Here is a 17,273-nt window from a genome sequence, read left to right as displayed (position 1 = left end):
GGATTCAACTTGCACCGCTGATCGTGATACTGGCATTGTATCTTGGTCTGGCATATTTAACATACACAACCGAGGGTTTCTACGTGTACGCGTTTCTAGATCCGTACGTCATTGAGTAATACCTGCTGTCAACAACATCTAATGTGTTTCAGATCCAATGGGCGTGGCCTCGTCGCTGGAGCGTGTATCGGCATCCTCTTCGGGTCGACTATCGTGTTTGTGGTCGTGCGATATCTCATTTTGCTGCGACGCTGGACGACTGAGAAGTAACTCGGCCTTGTTGGAAAGTCGAAACCGCTTTCGAGCTCGAACAGCTCGCATCTGCCTGGTGGAGAAATGGAGATGGCACAATCTAAGCCCGAGACGAGCGACGGCCATGTAGGCTAGTCCATCTACTGGTCTTCAGCATAAGGTTCGCATTGAGCGCAAGGCGAAGCTTGGTTACCACCGTTGAAACGCTAGGATACATTATCTTTCGATATGCCACGTCGTTCAACCTGGACCGCTGGCCGACAGAAGCTTCTACGAACCAGAGTTCTCCAGATGCAGCTTGGGGGCATGTGTTGCACGCGTAATGTCTAATGAGGCTGTTTGAGCTGGGTTAAAAAGTTACATGCTCTGGACTCCAGCTCATGGGCATTGGGTTCTACTGCACGCTATCATGAGCCGTGGGAAGCGGTGTTATTCGTCTTGGTGACGATTGCCGCCGGTACAGGATGGCTTTCGGTGTATTGTCTGGTTCCCGATGGCCGACTTTGCGACCACGGTGAGAGGACGAGAAACCGCGAGGTCCTGAAATCGTGAGGAGGAACCTCGCGTTGCCTCTGTGGCTAGATTGGGGAAGCTTGATCGTGCATGCTATCTGACAACGGAGCGAGAAGATGCTTGGATACTTGAGGAACGGAGCAGAAGTGACGCTACGTTGGCAGTGCATCGATTCGCAAGTTGAAAAGCAGGATGGTAGGTGTATGCGATTGTAGATAGAGAGGCTTTGCGAAGAGAGCTCGCTAGGAAATTAGAAGAATGTTCTCTCAACCGTTCCACCTGATGTTCAGCATCATCATCCCAGCGAATGTCAAGGAAATACTCGCGAAGTATTGCTACAGACTGTAAATTCACAAACAAGAAGGTAGTTTGACCACGTGCAAGTCGTGATGCGGAGTTTGACAAAGTTTTCTGTTTGAAGCGCAATATCAACCTTGTTCGCTTCCACGCGCTTCCGACCAATGGCCATAGCATGGAATCAGAATCCTCGGAAGTAACGAGGCTGTGTTTCTGTTCAATACATCTAATGGAGGCCATGGACAACAAACTGGCATTTCCTATGAGCCTGATGCCGCCCGCACCCTGGCGATGACATTGATGATGGATCGCAGAACCCCGTCGTCATAACGAGGACTATCGCCCGCCCTGGTCGAGCCGTACCACGGCTATACATACAACATGGGCCGCACACCAAGCCATCCGAAGCTGGGTGGTGAAGGAACTGCAGACGTTCCAAGGGCAAAGGATCCAAAAGCCCGCCCGCCACGAGGATGGCGAGATACGGCATTCTTCCCAGGAAGGACCCTGCCTACATACACTGGCCCATATACTGTCGCTACCATGGAGATCGAAGTACCGGCCAGAAATCCCCAGGTCTTTTCGAACATCAAGCGTAACGGCAAACATGCACTGCGGCTGGAAACCTGCCTCATGACCATCTACTACCCATCAAACAATTCCGAGCCCAACCTGCAGACAAATGACCCAGATTATTCCCGCGAGCTGTGGCTTGGCCGGCCGAGAGTCGATATTGCGAAAGGATATGGTCATTTCGCCGGGATTGGTTCTCTGGCGGTACCTCTATTCCTGCCCGCGATGTTCACGAAACTTCCGGCATATCGCAATGCCCCTGTAGCAAAGCACTGGGCGCCGCGGGCAAATGTCAAGAACGGAGGTCTCAAAGTGAAGAATGAAACAGGCTCTGCACCGGATGATGCGCCAGATGAGCCATGCTTCCCGCTCATTATATTCGTAGGTCACATGAGCTTATACATCTGGCCTCACGTTACAAAGCTAACCACGGGCTTTTTCTTGTTATAGAGTCACGGTCTCGGCGGTACAAGGACCATGTACAGTTCAGTATGTGGCGAGTTCGCCAGCTACGGATTCGTGGTCTGTGCGATTGAGCATCGAGACGGCTCCGGACCACGGTCATTTGTCAACCACGCGACGTCGGGAGAAGGTAGTATGGCAGAACGTGAGGGTGATGGCGGTGTTGATCATGTCCCGGAAGACAAGGAGAAAGGATGGGAAGCAATCGACTACCTATTTCCGCTGGATAATCCTTGGGATACATCACCTCACAACGACAAGGGGGTTGACAGGGAACTTAGAGACGCCCAGATCGCTCTACGGATGGCGGAGATCGACGAGGCGTACACTGTTCTGGAGGAGATATGCAATGGAGACGGCGAGCCTGTTGCCAAGCGCAACCTTCGTCAGAAAGGCTTCAAAGGCTCCACCTCGCACGGCATGGAAGGCATTGACTGGTCTCGGTGGAAAAACAGGATCCGCCTCGACCATGTTACGGCAGCCGGCCACAGTTTCGGAGCTGCCACGATTATTGAGATGCTGCGCCACCATGATCGTTTTCATTATGTGTCTCAAGGGATCGTCTATGATACCTGGGGTGCTGGCCTCAAGCCCCCGGAGAGCGAGCCCACGCAGCACCGCATCCGCGCGCCACTGCTCGCCATCAACAGCGAAGCATTCACATACTGGCCTAGCAATTTCGATCTGGTCGAGTCGCTCGTTCGCGAAGCTCAAGACGGCCCAGACCCAAAGCCGTCGTGGCTTCTGACCCTGCGTGGGACTATCCATGTCTCCCAATCCGACTTCTCCATCATCTACCCTCATGTCTGCTCGTTATTGTTGAAAATGGTCGCCAATCCGAAGCGAGCCTTGGACCTCAACATCAACGCAAGCATGGAATTCTTGAGCCACGTACTGCCGAAGGAGATGTCCGAAGTGAGTCGCGCATACCAGAATGAGGGACTGTTGGAGTCTCAAGTCACTTCTCTGGAAAAAGTCCCACAGAACCAGAAGTTGGAGCCTCGGAATGAATGGATAGCCATGAGGCTGAAGATCCGGCATGAATGGCTCTTCCGGATCAGTCCAACGCTGTTCCGCAAGATTCGACAGCTACGAAATCAGCAGAAGGGCGAGCAGCCTGATTCTTACGACGAGGTTTGGCTGCACGTCAAGCCCAGCGCCGAAGCAATCGATCAACATATGCAGAGCATGGACAAGAACCCAGTCCTCCGGGAAAGGGTCACTCAGGCCATGCCCGCGGCGCGCACTGGTCGAGATGACGAAGGCGAGCCGGTAGACCCGCCACCCAACAAGGAATTGGGAGCTCCAGAGTCCACATCTGTCAATCCAGATCCATAGGGTCATCAGCAAAATTGCTATCTTCTTCCACCTCCGAGTCGTCAAGATCCATCGGATCCCAGCCTGGCTCTCGTTCCTCCGGCCTTATGATGGTAGCCTGGAAGCACTGCTCAAGAACATCATTCGAGTCGTTCCACGGACACCAGTCCCGCAGCATTTTCCAGACCTTCTGAGCGGTCTGTTGCCTGGCCTCGTAGCGCCCGATGCCCTCTTTGCGAAGCAGCTGGTCATAATCGGAATGGTTGTGGCGAACGTGAGCGACCACGATGGCCGTGTAGCGGCGTGAATTGCGGCGCTTGGCTTCGGAGAGATTGTAGGTGAAGTCCTTGTCGATGCAGATGTCCAGAATGCGCTCCAAGGAATGCTTCGGGATGCGAGGGAATAGGTCGATCAGTGGCGCGCGGTTCCATTCGCGTCTGCGTTCTCGTTGTTTTTCTGGAGACAGTCCGGAGAGATCTTCGCGATGTGTTTGTGGGGTCATTAGACCTCAAGCAGTTTGATGCGGTGATGGAAGAGTAGCAGTCCAAAGCCTGCGGATGAATCGAAGTTCGGCCGCTTGGCAGCCAACAATTTCCATGGAGCTGGCGCATTCTCCCAACATGCACGGTGGCGCGAACATCGACAACAATGCCGCAAACGAAACAAGACTGACCTAAGTCCGTCGGGAGACAGTTTTGCACCCATCTATTGGATGGATTGGATAAATTGGATGGACAAGACCACCCAACAATTCGCAAGATCGAATATCCCTACTGCTACATAGGCACTACAGGAAGCACCATTATCCAGCGAAGCTCAATCACTGACTCTACCCACCAAAGTCAATCCGTGGGAGTGCCTTAAGACGATCGATCTCTAAGGTCCACCACTACCTCTTTAGGCAACCTCAGAAAGCATCGGTTTTTCGTGGCAATCGAATTCGTTGATGGTCCAAGCTACAGCAATATAAGCAAGGACAAAGAGGCGAATCTTTCCACGCATCAAGCGACATCTTGCCGTCGCCTCAGCCGTAGACGACTTCTAGGTCCTCATTTTGATGATCCTCACGTCTCCCCCGTCGCAGCACCTCCACCGTTAGCCTCCTGCTCTCTTTTCCACCTCGCCGCCGCCTCCATAAGCTTCGACATCTTCTTACTACCCTCCTCCTCATCCGCCGGGAACACATAATCCATAAACTCCTCAAAGCTCTCGTCGTCCAACCTCCTCCTCTTCTTGACCCGCCTCGGCATCTGTTTAGCCAACTTCTCCTGGTCTTCTTCGCTCCCATGCGTGTCCTCGAAACTCTTCCAGGCCTGGAGTAGTGCGACTCGCTCGTCCTTCATCGCCTTGTCCTTGTACAGCTTGTGCGCGCGCTGGAAGACGGCGCGAGCGCGGGACTTGGCTTCTTCAGAGATTGGACGCGCTGTTTCCTCTTCAGTTTCGTCTTCGATGTCTGAATCTGGCACGTTGATCTCGAAGTGCGCGTATGAGATCCAGACCTTGACGTGCTCGGTCTTCTGCAGCAGGCGTTCGTAGAGGGACCTGCAGCGCTCAAACTCGCCCTCTTCCTCTTCGAAGTCGATGTAGCCCTTCCACAGCAGCTCTGGCATATCCAGCACCGGCTGATCCACCGCGAGTTCGAAGATGGCTCTTGCACGCTCCAGGTCGTCCAGACCTCGCTCCAGCTCCGCGAATTTAATCCAAGCACTGCAATTCGAGGAGTCCCATTCGATCCATTTCGAGTAAAGTGTGCGGCACCGTACGAATTCAAAGAGCTTGAGCTCAATGTCGATGTAAGCACGGAAGAGCCTGTTCTTGGGACACAGGCCGATTGCTGTGCCCATTGTTTTTCGCGCTTGATCGAGCAGATTGTGGCGGACTTCGTACTGTGCCTTCAGGATCCATAGCTTTGCGAACGTGAACTTCTTGTGCGGTACGAGTTTGAGCGCTTCGCTGTAGATCTGTGCTGCGCGCTCGTCGGCCGGCTGGTTGAACTCTTCATACAGTGCGTAGAAGATCCAGAGGTAGATGTACCGTCGCCAATGCCGCTTCTCTTGTGATGGCGGAAGCTGAGCGATGGCACGTTCGTAGACATCTCGTACCCGTGCAGGGTCGCCGCCACTTTCTTCGAGTCGCGCGTAATCAATCCAGGAGTCGTAGGATTTTGGGTTATTCTTGACCTGCTCCTCGTACATCACCCGGCGCTTGCTTATGACGACGTCTTCCACGCCCTCCCTGTCGCCATACTGCTTCTCGAAGGTGGTGTAGTTTTTGTGCAAGACAGCCGACTTGCTCCGAGGCATGCGATCAAGCGCATACTTGTAGATCGCTCTCGCTCGTTCATATTCTTTCAACTTCGACTCAAATCGCGCGTACGCAATGAAAAGCTTCTCGTCCATGAATTCGTCTCCCAGCGTCTCAATTGCCATGCCAAAGACGTCTCTGACCAAATCACTCGTCCCATTTTCCTCCTCAAATCTTGCCCACTTGATCCAGTTTCTTGCCTCTGGATGGACGACCGTGTAGCGCTCGTAGATCCCTCTCGCACGCTCAAACTCGCCATACCGCTTTTCCAGCTTGATGTATGCGCCCCACGCCGCCTCATCCGGCTCCCAGCTCATCCACCGCTCAAACACCGCCCTCGTTCCGGTAATGTTCCCGAGCATCTCCTCCATATAAACATACTTATACCACAGCTTGTCGATCCGCGGTAGAATCGTGACAGCCCGATCCAGCAGGTTCCGCGCATGATTGATATTCCTCTCCTTCATCTCAGCCTCCACATAACGCACCCATAGCTGCACGTTCGTCGGTTCACAGTCCAGCGCACGTTCGAACACACTCCTCGCGCGTCGGTACTCTTTCTGTTCGAGCTCCCAGGCGGCATACCGGAGCCAGTTACCCATGTTAAGCCTGTTGCGGCGGACATAGTCTTCGAACTCCTTGCGTTTTCGGCCTTGGAATTCATGGAGTTCTTCGAGATCAGCAAAGCGCTGGGTGGGTGCTGTGAGGGAGGGTTCCTGGCGGTCGACAGCTTCGCGGAGGAGCTGTTCGGCGGAGATCTGCTGGGGTGCGGGGGCCTTGTTCTTGACCCGGGGAGGGCCGCGAGAGGACTCCATGGTGGCGACCGGGTGAGGACTGAGGGCGGTGGTATGAGCTGGTGATGTTGTTCAAGTTCAGGCGCTGGGTAGATCCAGCAGAAGCTTTGAAGTTGAAAATGTCCCAAAGGGGAAGGTTGACCGAGGGCCGATCTCGCTGAACAATCACATGCTAAATGATGAAAGAAGTGAGTGAAGGCAAATTTACCAAGCTCTTATCTTCTTTCTCTAGTCGTGAGATCCTACCAATGTGTCCCAGCAGAGGATTTAACCCAACATGTCTGCCATACTCTCCGCAGACGACTTGAATGATTTCATCAACCCGGGGGTGGCGTGCATCAAGCCCGTCGAGACACTCCCGCAGCAGCAACCGACTGAGAACGCGAATGCCTACGAGGTCACGACCGAAGATAAGGTCAACCCAGACACTGCGCCGCCCGCGCAAATCTCGTTGACGGACTGCCTGGCATGTTCGGGCTGCGTGACGAGCGCGGAAGCAGTGCTCGTGAGCCTGCAGAGCCATAGCGAGGTGCTGGATACGCTGGACAAGCACAAGGAATTAAGACTGCCATGGGAAAAGAGTGGACATGAAAATGGAATGGCACACAGCGTGAATGGTGACGCCAGTGAGGGCAAGATATTCGTGGCCAGTGTCTCGCCTCAGACGAGGGCCAGTTTAGCAGCGACATACAAGGTATCGGAGCGTGAAGCCGGGTTGATGATCGCACAGCTTCTGAGCGGACCATATGGCCTTCGTAGCGGTGGCGCGCATGGTTCCGGCTTCAAATGGATCATTGACACCAATGTCATGCGAGAGGCTTGCCTGGTCGCTGCAGCGGAGGAGATGCAACAGGCACTGGACGCACCTAAGGACGGTCAAAAGAAGCCTGTCCTTACTTCCGCTTGTCCTGGATGGATCTGTTACGCGGAGAAGACTCATCCGCACATCCTTCCTCACCTCAGCAAGCTCAAGTCTCCGCAAGCGTTGACCGGAACGCTGCTCAAGTCCACTCTGGCCAAGACGTATGGCATCGCACCGGAGAATGTCTGGCATATGGCAGTCATGCCCTGCTTCGACAAGAAACTTGAAGCCTCCCGACGCGAGCTCACGTCCGAGACATGGCATGGCCAGGATAGCGAAGCAATCCGGGATGTCGACTGTGTAATCACTGCCCGCGAACTCCTCATGCTAGCTGAAAGCCGCAACATCAGCTTTCCTTGTCTCCCTAAGAAGCCACTCTCCAGACACCATCGCCCGCGCTTCCCGGATCCAACGATCGATTCTTTCCTGTTTGGTCGCCGAGAATCGAAGCAAACTTCCAACCAGCCCAGAGAGCAATCTTTCACCACAGGCACCAGCGGCGGCTACCTCGCTCACATTCTCCACACCCAACAACACCTCCATCCTTCGTCAACTATCTCCATCAGTCGCGGCCGCAATGCCGACGTCGCAGACTATACCCTGCTCTCCTCCACCGGTGAACCTCTCTTCAAGGCTGCGCGCTATTATGGCTTCCGCAACATCCAAAACCTAGTCCGGCGCCTCAAACCCGCCAAGCCATCCCGCATGCCTGGAGCATCGCGGAGACCTGTGGCTAAGAAACCGAGCGCTGGCGGCGGTGACAGCGATTACGCGTACGTGGAAGTAATGGCATGCCCGGGCGGCTGCACCAATGGAGGCGGGCAGGTAAAAGTGGGAGATGTTGCAACCTTGCGCCAAGTGGGAGGGACCGGAGTAGAGAATGGCAGCATGGAGCAGGAAGTACTGCCGGCGCAGCGGGAGTGGTTGGGGCTAGTCGACGAGGCGTACTGGAGTGCTGACTCTGACGCCGACAGCGAAGACGAGCAAGTCGACGAAGATGGAGATATCGACATGAACGGCTCCCAACCCCACGATAGCCCACGAGAAGCGAACAACCTCGATGCTGACCCTGGCGAAGACGTGGTCGACGGCATCAGCCGGCCATACATCAAGCGCATCCTCCAGCATTGGGCGAGCATCACGAATGTCGAGCTGGAGAAGCTGATCTACACCACTTATCGTGCTGTAGAGAGCGATGTTGGCAAAGACAGCGGAGGTGGGAAGACGGAGATGGAGAAGGTGAGCGCGCTGGCTGTTGCGCAGGGAGGGGGTTGGTGAACGCTTGGTAACGTCTGATACGCCTTGATGCCTCGAATTATTTATTCTTCTTCAGCTCTATGTTGGTATTGCTATCTGAACCTGAACCTCTTCGTGTAGTGGATGCCTGCTCTTCCGTCCATACTTCAGGTAGCGGAGTCATTGTTGGGCGGGCATGTCTACACGCATGTGATCAGTACTCTGCTGCTCCCTCAAGGTCGCAGTGGCCTAAGTTGTTCAGCAAAAGTCTGTCACGTATATGGCTCAAGCAGCTACTCTGTCGAATGCTATGCTGGTTGCACTCTATCTACGTAAGTCTACCTAAGCAACTGTCTAGACAAGAGCTGTGCTATCATCGACTTGGTCGGTGTGGCATTATTGAGCTGTTGATGACCTTGGTCGGCCGTGAGTGCGGAGGGTAAACTAGCCTGAGGCGACAGGAAGACCTCTGGATAGAGCGGTGCTGGTTGATGTGCTTGGATCGTTGGGATTGTAACCTGCGTGTCAGGCTCCTTATTCGTTGCCCAGCAGGATGCAAAAGGAGGCTCGATCATGGAGCCCGTTCGATATTAGAGGTGAAGGGGGCGATGCGAGCTTATGAGCTGTGCAACAAATGCGCCAGAGGTGATACAGATTTTGCACAACGAGAAATCATGCTTCGTGAGGAGTGACTCCTTTTGCAAGGCATGTCGTCGCTGTCAATGTGTGTCCGAGTAAGGCTCGTGCGTGGCCAGGCTCCCTCGGTAAAGCCTGCTGCGAATTCGCGGTCGCCCATGTAGCAGAAGTTGCGCAGTGCCTGCCGGAACAGTTGAAGCAGGGTCTTCTAAGTGGAGTTGCCTGACGAGACGTAGATCCTGCCGTTGCAGTAGTCGTCCTTGCTTTGATATGGGAACGGTTTGAAGGCACTCCGAACGGAGAAAAGGGCAAGCTTAGCAGAGAGAACGGAGGCGGAAGGAGCTGCTTGTCAGAAGAGGAAGGATGCATCCAATGGAGGAGCGGATAATGCATATCTGAAAGTAACGCTGGCCGTTTGTCCTCCAAAGCCAGCTTTTTCGCCCTGGTTGCCTTCCATCTCTGATGTGCTGCTGCTTCCATTGGCGAAGTACGCCCTCGTGTGCTTTCCTGCTGCTGGTCAGCTCATGCCATACCATAGGACGTACTTACCTCGAAGGTGCAAGTCAACAATGCACTGCCTCCATAGCCCATTCAAAAATCAAATCCGTCTCCTCTCTACACTCACTTCTTTTCCTTTCCTCATGATCTCGACCCAACTCTGCTTTGCTCAGGCTGCCCTGCCTTTCATCTGTCCTCGATCAGTCCAAATTCAGCCCCAGACCTCAGTCTTCGTCATTGCAGCAAGCCGTCGATCATCTCGTCCAGCAAGCCGTCTCCCGACGCATCTCATCACAGGTCTGTCATCGCCGAAGAATCCTGAGACAACACTGTCATTCCAAGAGAACGCTGACACCTCCAGAACAGGCTCCTCTCCGACTCGGACGCCGGCCCATCAGCGTCCATCGGTAGGTGACCCCCAATGATGACAGAATCGAAGGATTTCCAAGACGATGGCCAAACGGGTCGCCAGTGCGGGAAAAAAAGACGTTGCGTGGAATGCAACTTCTGAGGGATCCATGGTATTTTTCTCAGCCTGACAGCTGACGCCCTGACCCGGCAGGACTCTTCTCTCGGCTCGAAGGGCGGCTCGTCAGCCGGAAGTCCTGCCGTTCACGCCCGTTGCATTGCACAAGGCAAGTTGTCATCCCAATCATGGCCTCCATAGACTGACATCCCTATCGGCAGATCGCTGCCACCCACCGAACGCCTGGCGCCCGCACTGCACTCCACCCGAGACCTCAGCACGCCACGTCCTTGAGCGATCGACTCGCCCAGCACTGTTGACGGGATCTCATCATTGGTCTTTGGCAAGAGCGGCGGGAACAACCAGGCAGGTGTCCTTTCCACCTGAGGCTCTGTGGAGTCAATTCCATGGACAATTAGAAGAATCTGAGACGGTGGTCTTGTGCCACTCTCGTTGATGAAATTCGAAAAGCTGAGGGAAGGCCCTGCTCAGTCGCACCGCGGCTGACTTTTTTCTGCTTTCTTTAGGTTCCCATGTTCCTCGTCCGATCAGCGACAAGTCCATGGCATGCAGACAAGCTTGGCCAATGCCGCAGACCGGTCCAAGGAACATGGGCACTCCGCTTGCTTCCCGGTCCAGCACCCACGAGCAAGTCTAGCAGCTGACTCTCTGTGTTCCCTCCGGACAATACGCCCATGCAGCAAAGATGGCACCCAAAAGGCAGGTCACCTATCCCCATGAGGCCGGAGAAAGCCTCACTTTCCCCCCAACGTGTTTCAATCTGAGACTTCGGTCGTTGATGAAAATCCCGGCGCCGAGGAAGGCCCTGCTCAGTCGCATCGCGGCTGACTTTTTTCTGCTCTTTTAGGTCTCTTCGATCGCCGACGACAGCTCCGCAGCAGGTGCCGAATGCCGGGAGGTAAGCTCGTTCATGTCGCCGGTCTGTCGAACGAATATCGGCACCGCCCTCGTTCGCCTCCTCTGTCCAGATGTCGTGCCCTCCCAGCGACGACGACATCCAAGAGGTAGGTGTCCCCAACCTAAATGATTCGCATCGCTAGCAGTCAAGCTCATCTGAGACTTCGGTCGTTAATGAAAAAAAGCACTCGTTAATGGGCGGCCCTGCCGGTCACTGTTGTGGCTAACAGTTTTTCTGCTCTCTAGGCCGCTCGCCATTTCAAAGCGTCCGCCCTCCGCTCCGAGCCGGACAGTCTCCCGACGAAACCAGAACGAATCACCGTCGGCTTCGAACGGAAGAGCTGTGCTGGCATCGGGTACGTGAAGATGGACGCTTCTGGTGGAGAGCAGAAGGTTCCATTTTGCGACCGAATTGCTCTGCGGAGAAGATGGTGCTTGTAGCACAAAGGGCACTGCAGAGAAACTTTTTACTGCAATGGAATCGTCGCTTACCTCTCGCTCCGCTCTGGTTGATACGTGCACTGTTGCTTACCCACTTGTTCCCATGGCGCTGTGAACTTTGTCATTGTTGCCTGACGTACGAGCTTCACGCGAGCCTGAACACCTTGACAGCGGCATGCGTCCTCATGTACCGCAGAATCCCGTACAGTGCGTTGTTGAGGTTGTGTGAAAGCAGGACAGAGAGCAGAGGTCGGGAAAGATGAGGTCGGAGCAGGGTTTACGCTAGCCGGATGTAGCAGTGCACGTGACGTAGCTTGGCAATGCAGGACAATTGATAGAGGTAGCAACAAACACCCTTCTCGAGCTCATCATCGAGCCAAAAGCACTTCACACCGCTCCGAAGTGCCAGTTGCCATCTCGGAGAACCCAATCTCAACCGCCCTACCGATTCCCAAACTTCTTCTTCAACCTGTAGTACTTATCCATATTCCCCACCGACCCGGCGACCTTGCCCCTCGCGTACTCAAAGTCATGCTCATCAACACTGCTAGCTTCGCGGAGAATAGCGCTCTCTCCCGCCGCTCTGAGCAAAGCCTTCAGATCTGCCCCACTGAACCCCTCGCAGCCGCGAGCGATGTCGTCCACCTTCTCCAAGCTCGCAATAGGTCTGCCACGCACCAGCGCTCGGAGAATCTCAGCTCGTTCGTTCGCGCCTGGGAGATCGACGAAAAGGCGGGTTCCGAGCCGGCCGGGGCGGAGCATGGCGTCGTCGATTACGTCTGGACGGTTGGTGGCGCCGATTACGTAGATGCCTTCACGGTCGTCGAGGCCGTCGAGTTCGGTAAGGAGGGTATTTACCACTCGTGAACTGGCCTCGGAGCCTTCCTCACCTCGTCTTGGCACTAGGGCATCTAGCTCATCGAAGAAGATAACACAAGGCACGCTTGAGCGGGCACGAGTGAACACCCGACGCACGGCTGCTTCCGACTCTCCCACGAACTTGTTGAGCAGCTCCGGCCCCTTGACTGATATGAAGTTGGCCTTGCTCTCCGCCGCAGCAGCCTTTGCCAGAAGAGTCTTTCCACACCCAGGTGGGCCCCAAAGTAGTACGCCGGACGGAGAAGTGATGCCCAGCGCTGCATATTTCTCTGGATGTGTAATGGGCTCGACAATGGCCACTTGGAGCTCCTTCCTGACGTTCTCGAGCGCACCGATATCGTTCCATGAGACGTCGGGGATGGTTGCGAATCCTTCTCGTTTCGAGGAGGGGGTGATTGCAGGCAACACTGCTAGGAATGCCTCCATGGTCATGCTCATGTCATATTCGTCTGGTTCTTCGAGGTCGTTCCTGGTGGCTCGCTTGATAATGTTGTAGATGGAGTCCACCTCTTCTGAGTGGTCCAGATTCATGGACTGCTCGTAAACCTGGTTCTCCATCGCAGTGAAGTAGCGCTCCAATTGCCTACAGAGCGTCGTTAGCGCCTAAGTTGTATCGGACTCGGAGAAGGGCGAACTTACCATGAGCCAGCCTTGCTAACCAGGTCGTGGAGGTCGGCTCCAACGAAGCCTGCTGTCATCTTCGCCAGCTTCTTGAAATCCACGTCATCGGCCAGTGGAGCTTCTCGAGTTTGCGCTTGAAGGATAGACCGCCGCACCTGCTCGTTGGGAACGCCGATATTGATCTCTGTGTCAAACCTGCCTCCTCTCCTGAGCGCAGGGTCAAGGCTGTCCGGTCGATTTGTAGTCGCTAGAACCATAACAGGCTTTGTAGTGTCGCGCTCCAGTTCGTCCATAGAAACCAACAGCTGTGCAACAATCCTCTTCTCCATTTGCGACTGACTGGTATCCCGCTTCGGCGCAATAGCATCGATCTCGTCCATGAATATGAGACACGGCGCATTCCTTTTCGCTTCGTCGAATCTTTCCCTGATGGCCTTCTCGCTCTCACCACTCATACCAGAAACAATCGATGGTCCCAGTATCTCCACGAAAGGCAAGCCCATAGCGGAGGCGAGAGCTCGAGAAATCATGGTCTTGCCGCATCCCGGTGGTCCGTGGAGCAGGATACCATTTGGGAGCTTGACCTTCATGGCATTGTATTTGCCAGGGAAGAGGAGAGGCCAGACCAGAGACTTCTTCAGCTGGCCAAGCACTTCGTTCATCCCCCCAATGTCTCTCAGGGAGAGCCCTTCTGGCGGCGCTGTACTGGCGGCATCTGGCTTTCGGCGCTTGAGAACGGGCTCACCGTTCGGCAGTCGCTGGCGCTTCTGAGGCTGATCACCATTCACCGGCTGGGGACTGGAGGGGGCGGCGAGGTTCATTCTCAGAGATCGGTTCATAGCACTCGCATCTGTAGCGGTTGATAATACCCTCTGCTCAATTTCGGCCTCGGAGTCGCTCGATTCTTTGACGTCGAGGAAGTCCAGCACACGCTCTAGGCTTCCGTGCAGTAGCTTCTTTGGCCTTCGCTTGAGGGACGAGTTCGATTTTTGTATGGCCGTATATAGCACATCGACGTCTGGTTTGGCACCGTCTTGTAAGAATCTCTGAACCGCGACGTGCACTTCGTTGTCCAGCGCACCCTGCAGTCGCGCCATAATATTTTCGATGTTGGAGAAGCGGCGCTCCGCACGAATCTGGTGTAAATTTAATCCTTGTCTCCACGTGGAGCGCTAGATTAGCGAGAAAACCTTAACCCCGGCTGGCTGCATGTGACGTTGGTGATAGCCACTCGGCCTCTTCTCCGTCGTAATAACCAGTCTCTCGTGGGTGTTTCGGTCGCCTTGTGAGGTTTTCGCGAAGATGGGGAACTCGGGCAGCTCGAACAAGATATCTGCACAGGACCGGTACGTTCTCCCCGAAGCCAGTGAATCTGCCGCCAGCTCACTCACTGATAGTGCGATACTGGACATGAAGAACCAGCGAGATAAGCTTCAGCAGTACCAGAAACGCATCGCGGTGATTACCTCTCGAGAGCACGATATTGCGAAGGAATGCTTGCGGACTGGCAATAAGCAGAGAGCTTTATTGGCATTACGGCGCAAGAAGTATCAAGAGTCGCTATTGGCCAAGACAGACCAACAACTGGCGCAGTTGGAGGCGTTGACGAGCGATGTGGAGTTTGCGCTTGTTCAGAAGGATGTGGTGTATGGACTACAACAGGGCACGGCGGTGTTGAAGGAGATACATAAAGAGATGGGCGGCCTGGAGAAGGTGGAGATGATTATGGGCGAGAGTGAAGAGGCCCAGGCATATCAGAAGGTAATTGACAGCATATGGACGGTTTTATGATTGGTCTTGAGCCCTTCCTAACGCTGTGCAGGAAATCAACGAGATGCTAGGCGGCAAGATGTCCAACCAGGACGAAGACGAGGTGGAGGATGAGCTCGAGGCTATGGAGAGAGAAGCCGCTGCCGTACCAAGCATGCCGGACGCGCCAACAGCTGTCAGAGAAGACCTGCCAGACGTACCGCAGGAGACGCCAGAAGAGAAAGCGAAAAGACGGCGGAAAGAAAGGGCAGCGCGGCAGTCAGAGCCGATTGCTGCATGATGCTGGTGGGGGTGGCATGTTCTTGTTGTTAGCGCTACGTTTGAGATACCCAGGGCCTTCCAGCCTTCTGCAATGCTGTATACGAGTCCTTTCATAAGCCAAGCTCAAGAGCATTGCGCACGTGATGAGGCGCTCAATTCGTGGTTCCCCCACGTTCTAAAGTGAAAGTGAACTTCATCTGAACTTCAAAAGTACGACAATTCAGGTTCAAAGCTGCTGGCCAGCAACGCCATTCACGAGAAACGAAAATGTCCCATTGTCATGACGAGCACGATCACCATGACCATTCCGAGGGCGCGGCACATGACCACACGGACGACCTCACTCCCGCCCTCCAGAACCACATCTACGAGCAGGTCGACTTTTCTGCCATCAACACTCTCAATGAATCCTCCCCCCGCTCCGGCTCAAAGATAGTCCAGAAGACATGGACCGATCGACTCAACCCCGAACCCGAGCTCAAAAGCGACGCCGACGAACAACTACTCATGCACATCCCATTCACAGCACAAATCCGCCTCCACTCCATCCTCATCCGCACCTCCAACACCGACAGCGCCCCCTTAACGCTCAAAGTCCACGTAAACCGCGACAACCTCGACTTCTCCACCGCCGCCGATCTCGCGCCAACCCAAAAGCTGGAGCTCTCGCAGTCGAACGATGTACAAGAGATTCCCGTCAAGCGGGCTCTCTTCAACACCGTCCGGTCGTTGGATCTGTTCTTCGAGGACAACTGGGGTAGAGGCGAGGAAGACGAGACGAGGATCAGTTATCTGGGCTTCAAGGGCGAGTGGATGAAGTTAAGCAGGGAGCCGGTCAACTTTTTGTACGAGGCGGCGGCGAATCCGCAGGATCATAAGTTGGCGAGTGGGGTTGGGCAGGGGGTGGGGAGTAGCATTGGTGGGGCTGGGGGGAGGGATGGGATGTGAGGTGGTGCATGCTGCGTTTATTGAAAGCGTCAAGATGCGGGGCTTGTGTTGGGAGGCCTGAGTGTTGCTCCCAAAAGCTGGATAAGGGGGATGCGAGCGGTGCCGTACGATCAACGCAGATCCGCCACTCAGTCGTGAGTACTGCCTGAGTCCCGAGAGGCCGTGGCCATGGCCAAGTCAGATGGACAGCAGGTAGCCTCAGCACCATGCAGTCGGTAGAAGACATCGGATGGAGGCCCAGGTTGCGGAGAAGCACAGCGAACAGGGGCACGAAAGCAAGACGCTCACACCAAGCAAGCAAAGCAACTCGGGCGTGAAGGTAGGCGGCAAAGGAGGCCAAGCAAAGCTTTGCAAAGGCAAAGCCTGACTGGTGGCCAGTCGCTGTCAGAGCGACATCGTACCTAAGTCAGTAAGTAGATGGCATGAGCGTAACATGGCGCATGTCAAAAAGATACTCCACCCCTCGGCCTTCTGCTGTTTGTCAAGATGAGTGCAATGATATTACTGCTCGTAAGTGTGACCGGTCTCCCAAGTCCCTCCAACAAAAGGAAGGACCAGAAAAAGACAAAGGAACAACTCCCATATTGGGAGAGACTAAACCACCAGTGAAAGGTTTACATTTTTTCTTTTCTATGTACTAATCCTCCATTTTTCCACTGGATTTTCTTTTTTCTGGTTTTTTTTTTTTTTTCAAATACCAAGGTATATCCCATACCACATCTCTTTCCAACCCAACCTCTATCAGCATGGGGAGATCTCAAGCTTCGAACCCACTCCGTTACGTGAGTCTTCCACGTGATGCAGTGTAGGTTCGACCACTACAATGCTTCGACTTTGATAGGGGGTCGAAGGGCTTAATGAAAGCCCGATGACCTCCCTTAGTATTTGATTAGAATGCTAAGGACCCATGTCTGCCCGTTTGGGATCTAAGTGCATGATTATTTACCGCCTGCGGCTTGCTTGAGATAGAGGTGGGATTTTGGGATAAGTAATTATTGGGAGGGGAGAGGGGGGCCGAGGTTGGGCCGGGATGGAAGCACGGGATGGGCGATGTCACTTCATTTGGCTGTGTGGTGAGGGGAGTAGGGTGTGAAGGAGTTGCGGTGGGGCACGGTTGGGGGTAGAGGCTTCGTGGACGACGGCGTGGAAGCTCTGCGTCTTTGAAGGGCGGAGAGGGTGAGGCAGGGGGTTCGGTGGTTCAGGTGAAGGACTGCATGTGATTGTG

At 54.5% G+C, this 17,273-nt stretch overlaps 7 protein-coding genes across 7 annotated transcripts; 5 read left to right on the top strand and 2 right to left on the bottom strand.

The window, feature by feature from the left end:
• Window positions 1–1,443: 1,443 nt before the first annotated feature.
• LTR77_006882 (uncharacterized protein) lies at window positions 1,444–3,435 on the top strand (the record flags this gene model as incomplete). The annotated part of the gene is made up of 2 exons (XM_064804122.1): window positions 1,444–2,016; window positions 2,086–3,435. 2 exons carry the CDS (start codon window positions 1,444–1,446, stop codon window positions 3,433–3,435), a joined length of 1,923 nt encoding a protein of 640 aa, XP_064657923.1.
• A 1,043-nt stretch (window positions 3,436–4,478) lies between these two features.
• Window positions 4,479–6,533, bottom strand: CLF1 (NineTeen Complex (NTC) component; the record flags this gene model as incomplete). Its single annotated transcript, XM_064804121.1, has 1 exon — window positions 4,479–6,533. The coding sequence occupies one exon, from the start codon at window positions 6,531–6,533 to the stop codon at window positions 4,479–4,481; it is 2,055 nt and encodes a 684-aa protein (XP_064657922.1).
• A 256-nt stretch (window positions 6,534–6,789) lies between these two features.
• NAR1 (Cytosolic Fe-S cluster assembly factor nar1) lies at window positions 6,790–8,652 on the top strand (the record flags this gene model as incomplete). Its single annotated transcript, XM_064804120.1, has 1 exon — window positions 6,790–8,652. The coding sequence occupies one exon, from the start codon at window positions 6,790–6,792 to the stop codon at window positions 8,650–8,652; it is 1,863 nt and encodes a 620-aa protein (XP_064657921.1).
• Window positions 8,653–11,199: 2,547 nt separating this feature from the next.
• On the top strand, window positions 11,200–11,569 carry LTR77_006879 (uncharacterized protein; the record flags this gene model as incomplete). Its single annotated transcript, XM_064804119.1, has 2 exons — window positions 11,200–11,235; window positions 11,375–11,569. 2 exons carry the CDS (start codon window positions 11,200–11,202, stop codon window positions 11,567–11,569), a joined length of 231 nt encoding a protein of 76 aa, XP_064657920.1.
• Window positions 11,570–12,010: 441 nt separating this feature from the next.
• RIX7 (Ribosome biogenesis ATPase rix7) lies at window positions 12,011–14,166 on the bottom strand (the record flags this gene model as incomplete). Its single annotated transcript, XM_064804118.1, has 2 exons — window positions 12,011–13,031; window positions 13,088–14,166. 2 exons carry the CDS (start codon window positions 14,164–14,166, stop codon window positions 12,011–12,013), a joined length of 2,100 nt encoding a protein of 699 aa, XP_064657919.1.
• Window positions 14,167–14,371: 205 nt separating this feature from the next.
• On the top strand, window positions 14,372–15,119 carry VPS20 (Vacuolar protein sorting-associated protein 20; the record flags this gene model as incomplete). The annotated part of the gene is made up of 2 exons (XM_064804117.1): window positions 14,372–14,830; window positions 14,892–15,119. 2 exons carry the CDS (start codon window positions 14,372–14,374, stop codon window positions 15,117–15,119), a joined length of 687 nt encoding a protein of 228 aa, XP_064657918.1.
• Window positions 15,120–15,367: 248 nt separating this feature from the next.
• Window positions 15,368–16,048, top strand: LTR77_006876 (uncharacterized protein; the record flags this gene model as incomplete). Its single annotated transcript, XM_064804116.1, has 1 exon — window positions 15,368–16,048. One exon carries the CDS (start codon window positions 15,368–15,370, stop codon window positions 16,046–16,048), a length of 681 nt encoding a protein of 226 aa, XP_064657917.1.
• Between the last annotated feature and the right edge of the window lie 1,225 nt (window positions 16,049–17,273).

This window comes from Saxophila tyrrhenica (assembly GCF_035928015.1).
Source record: "Saxophila tyrrhenica strain CCFEE 5935 chromosome Unknown scaffold_10, whole genome shotgun sequence".
In the NCBI taxonomy this organism is placed as follows: Eukaryota; Fungi; Ascomycota; class Dothideomycetes; order Mycosphaerellales; family Extremaceae; genus Saxophila; species Saxophila tyrrhenica.
The sequence above is the reverse complement of the archived record's forward strand: the minus strand, read 5'-3'. Positions and strand labels throughout refer to the sequence as shown.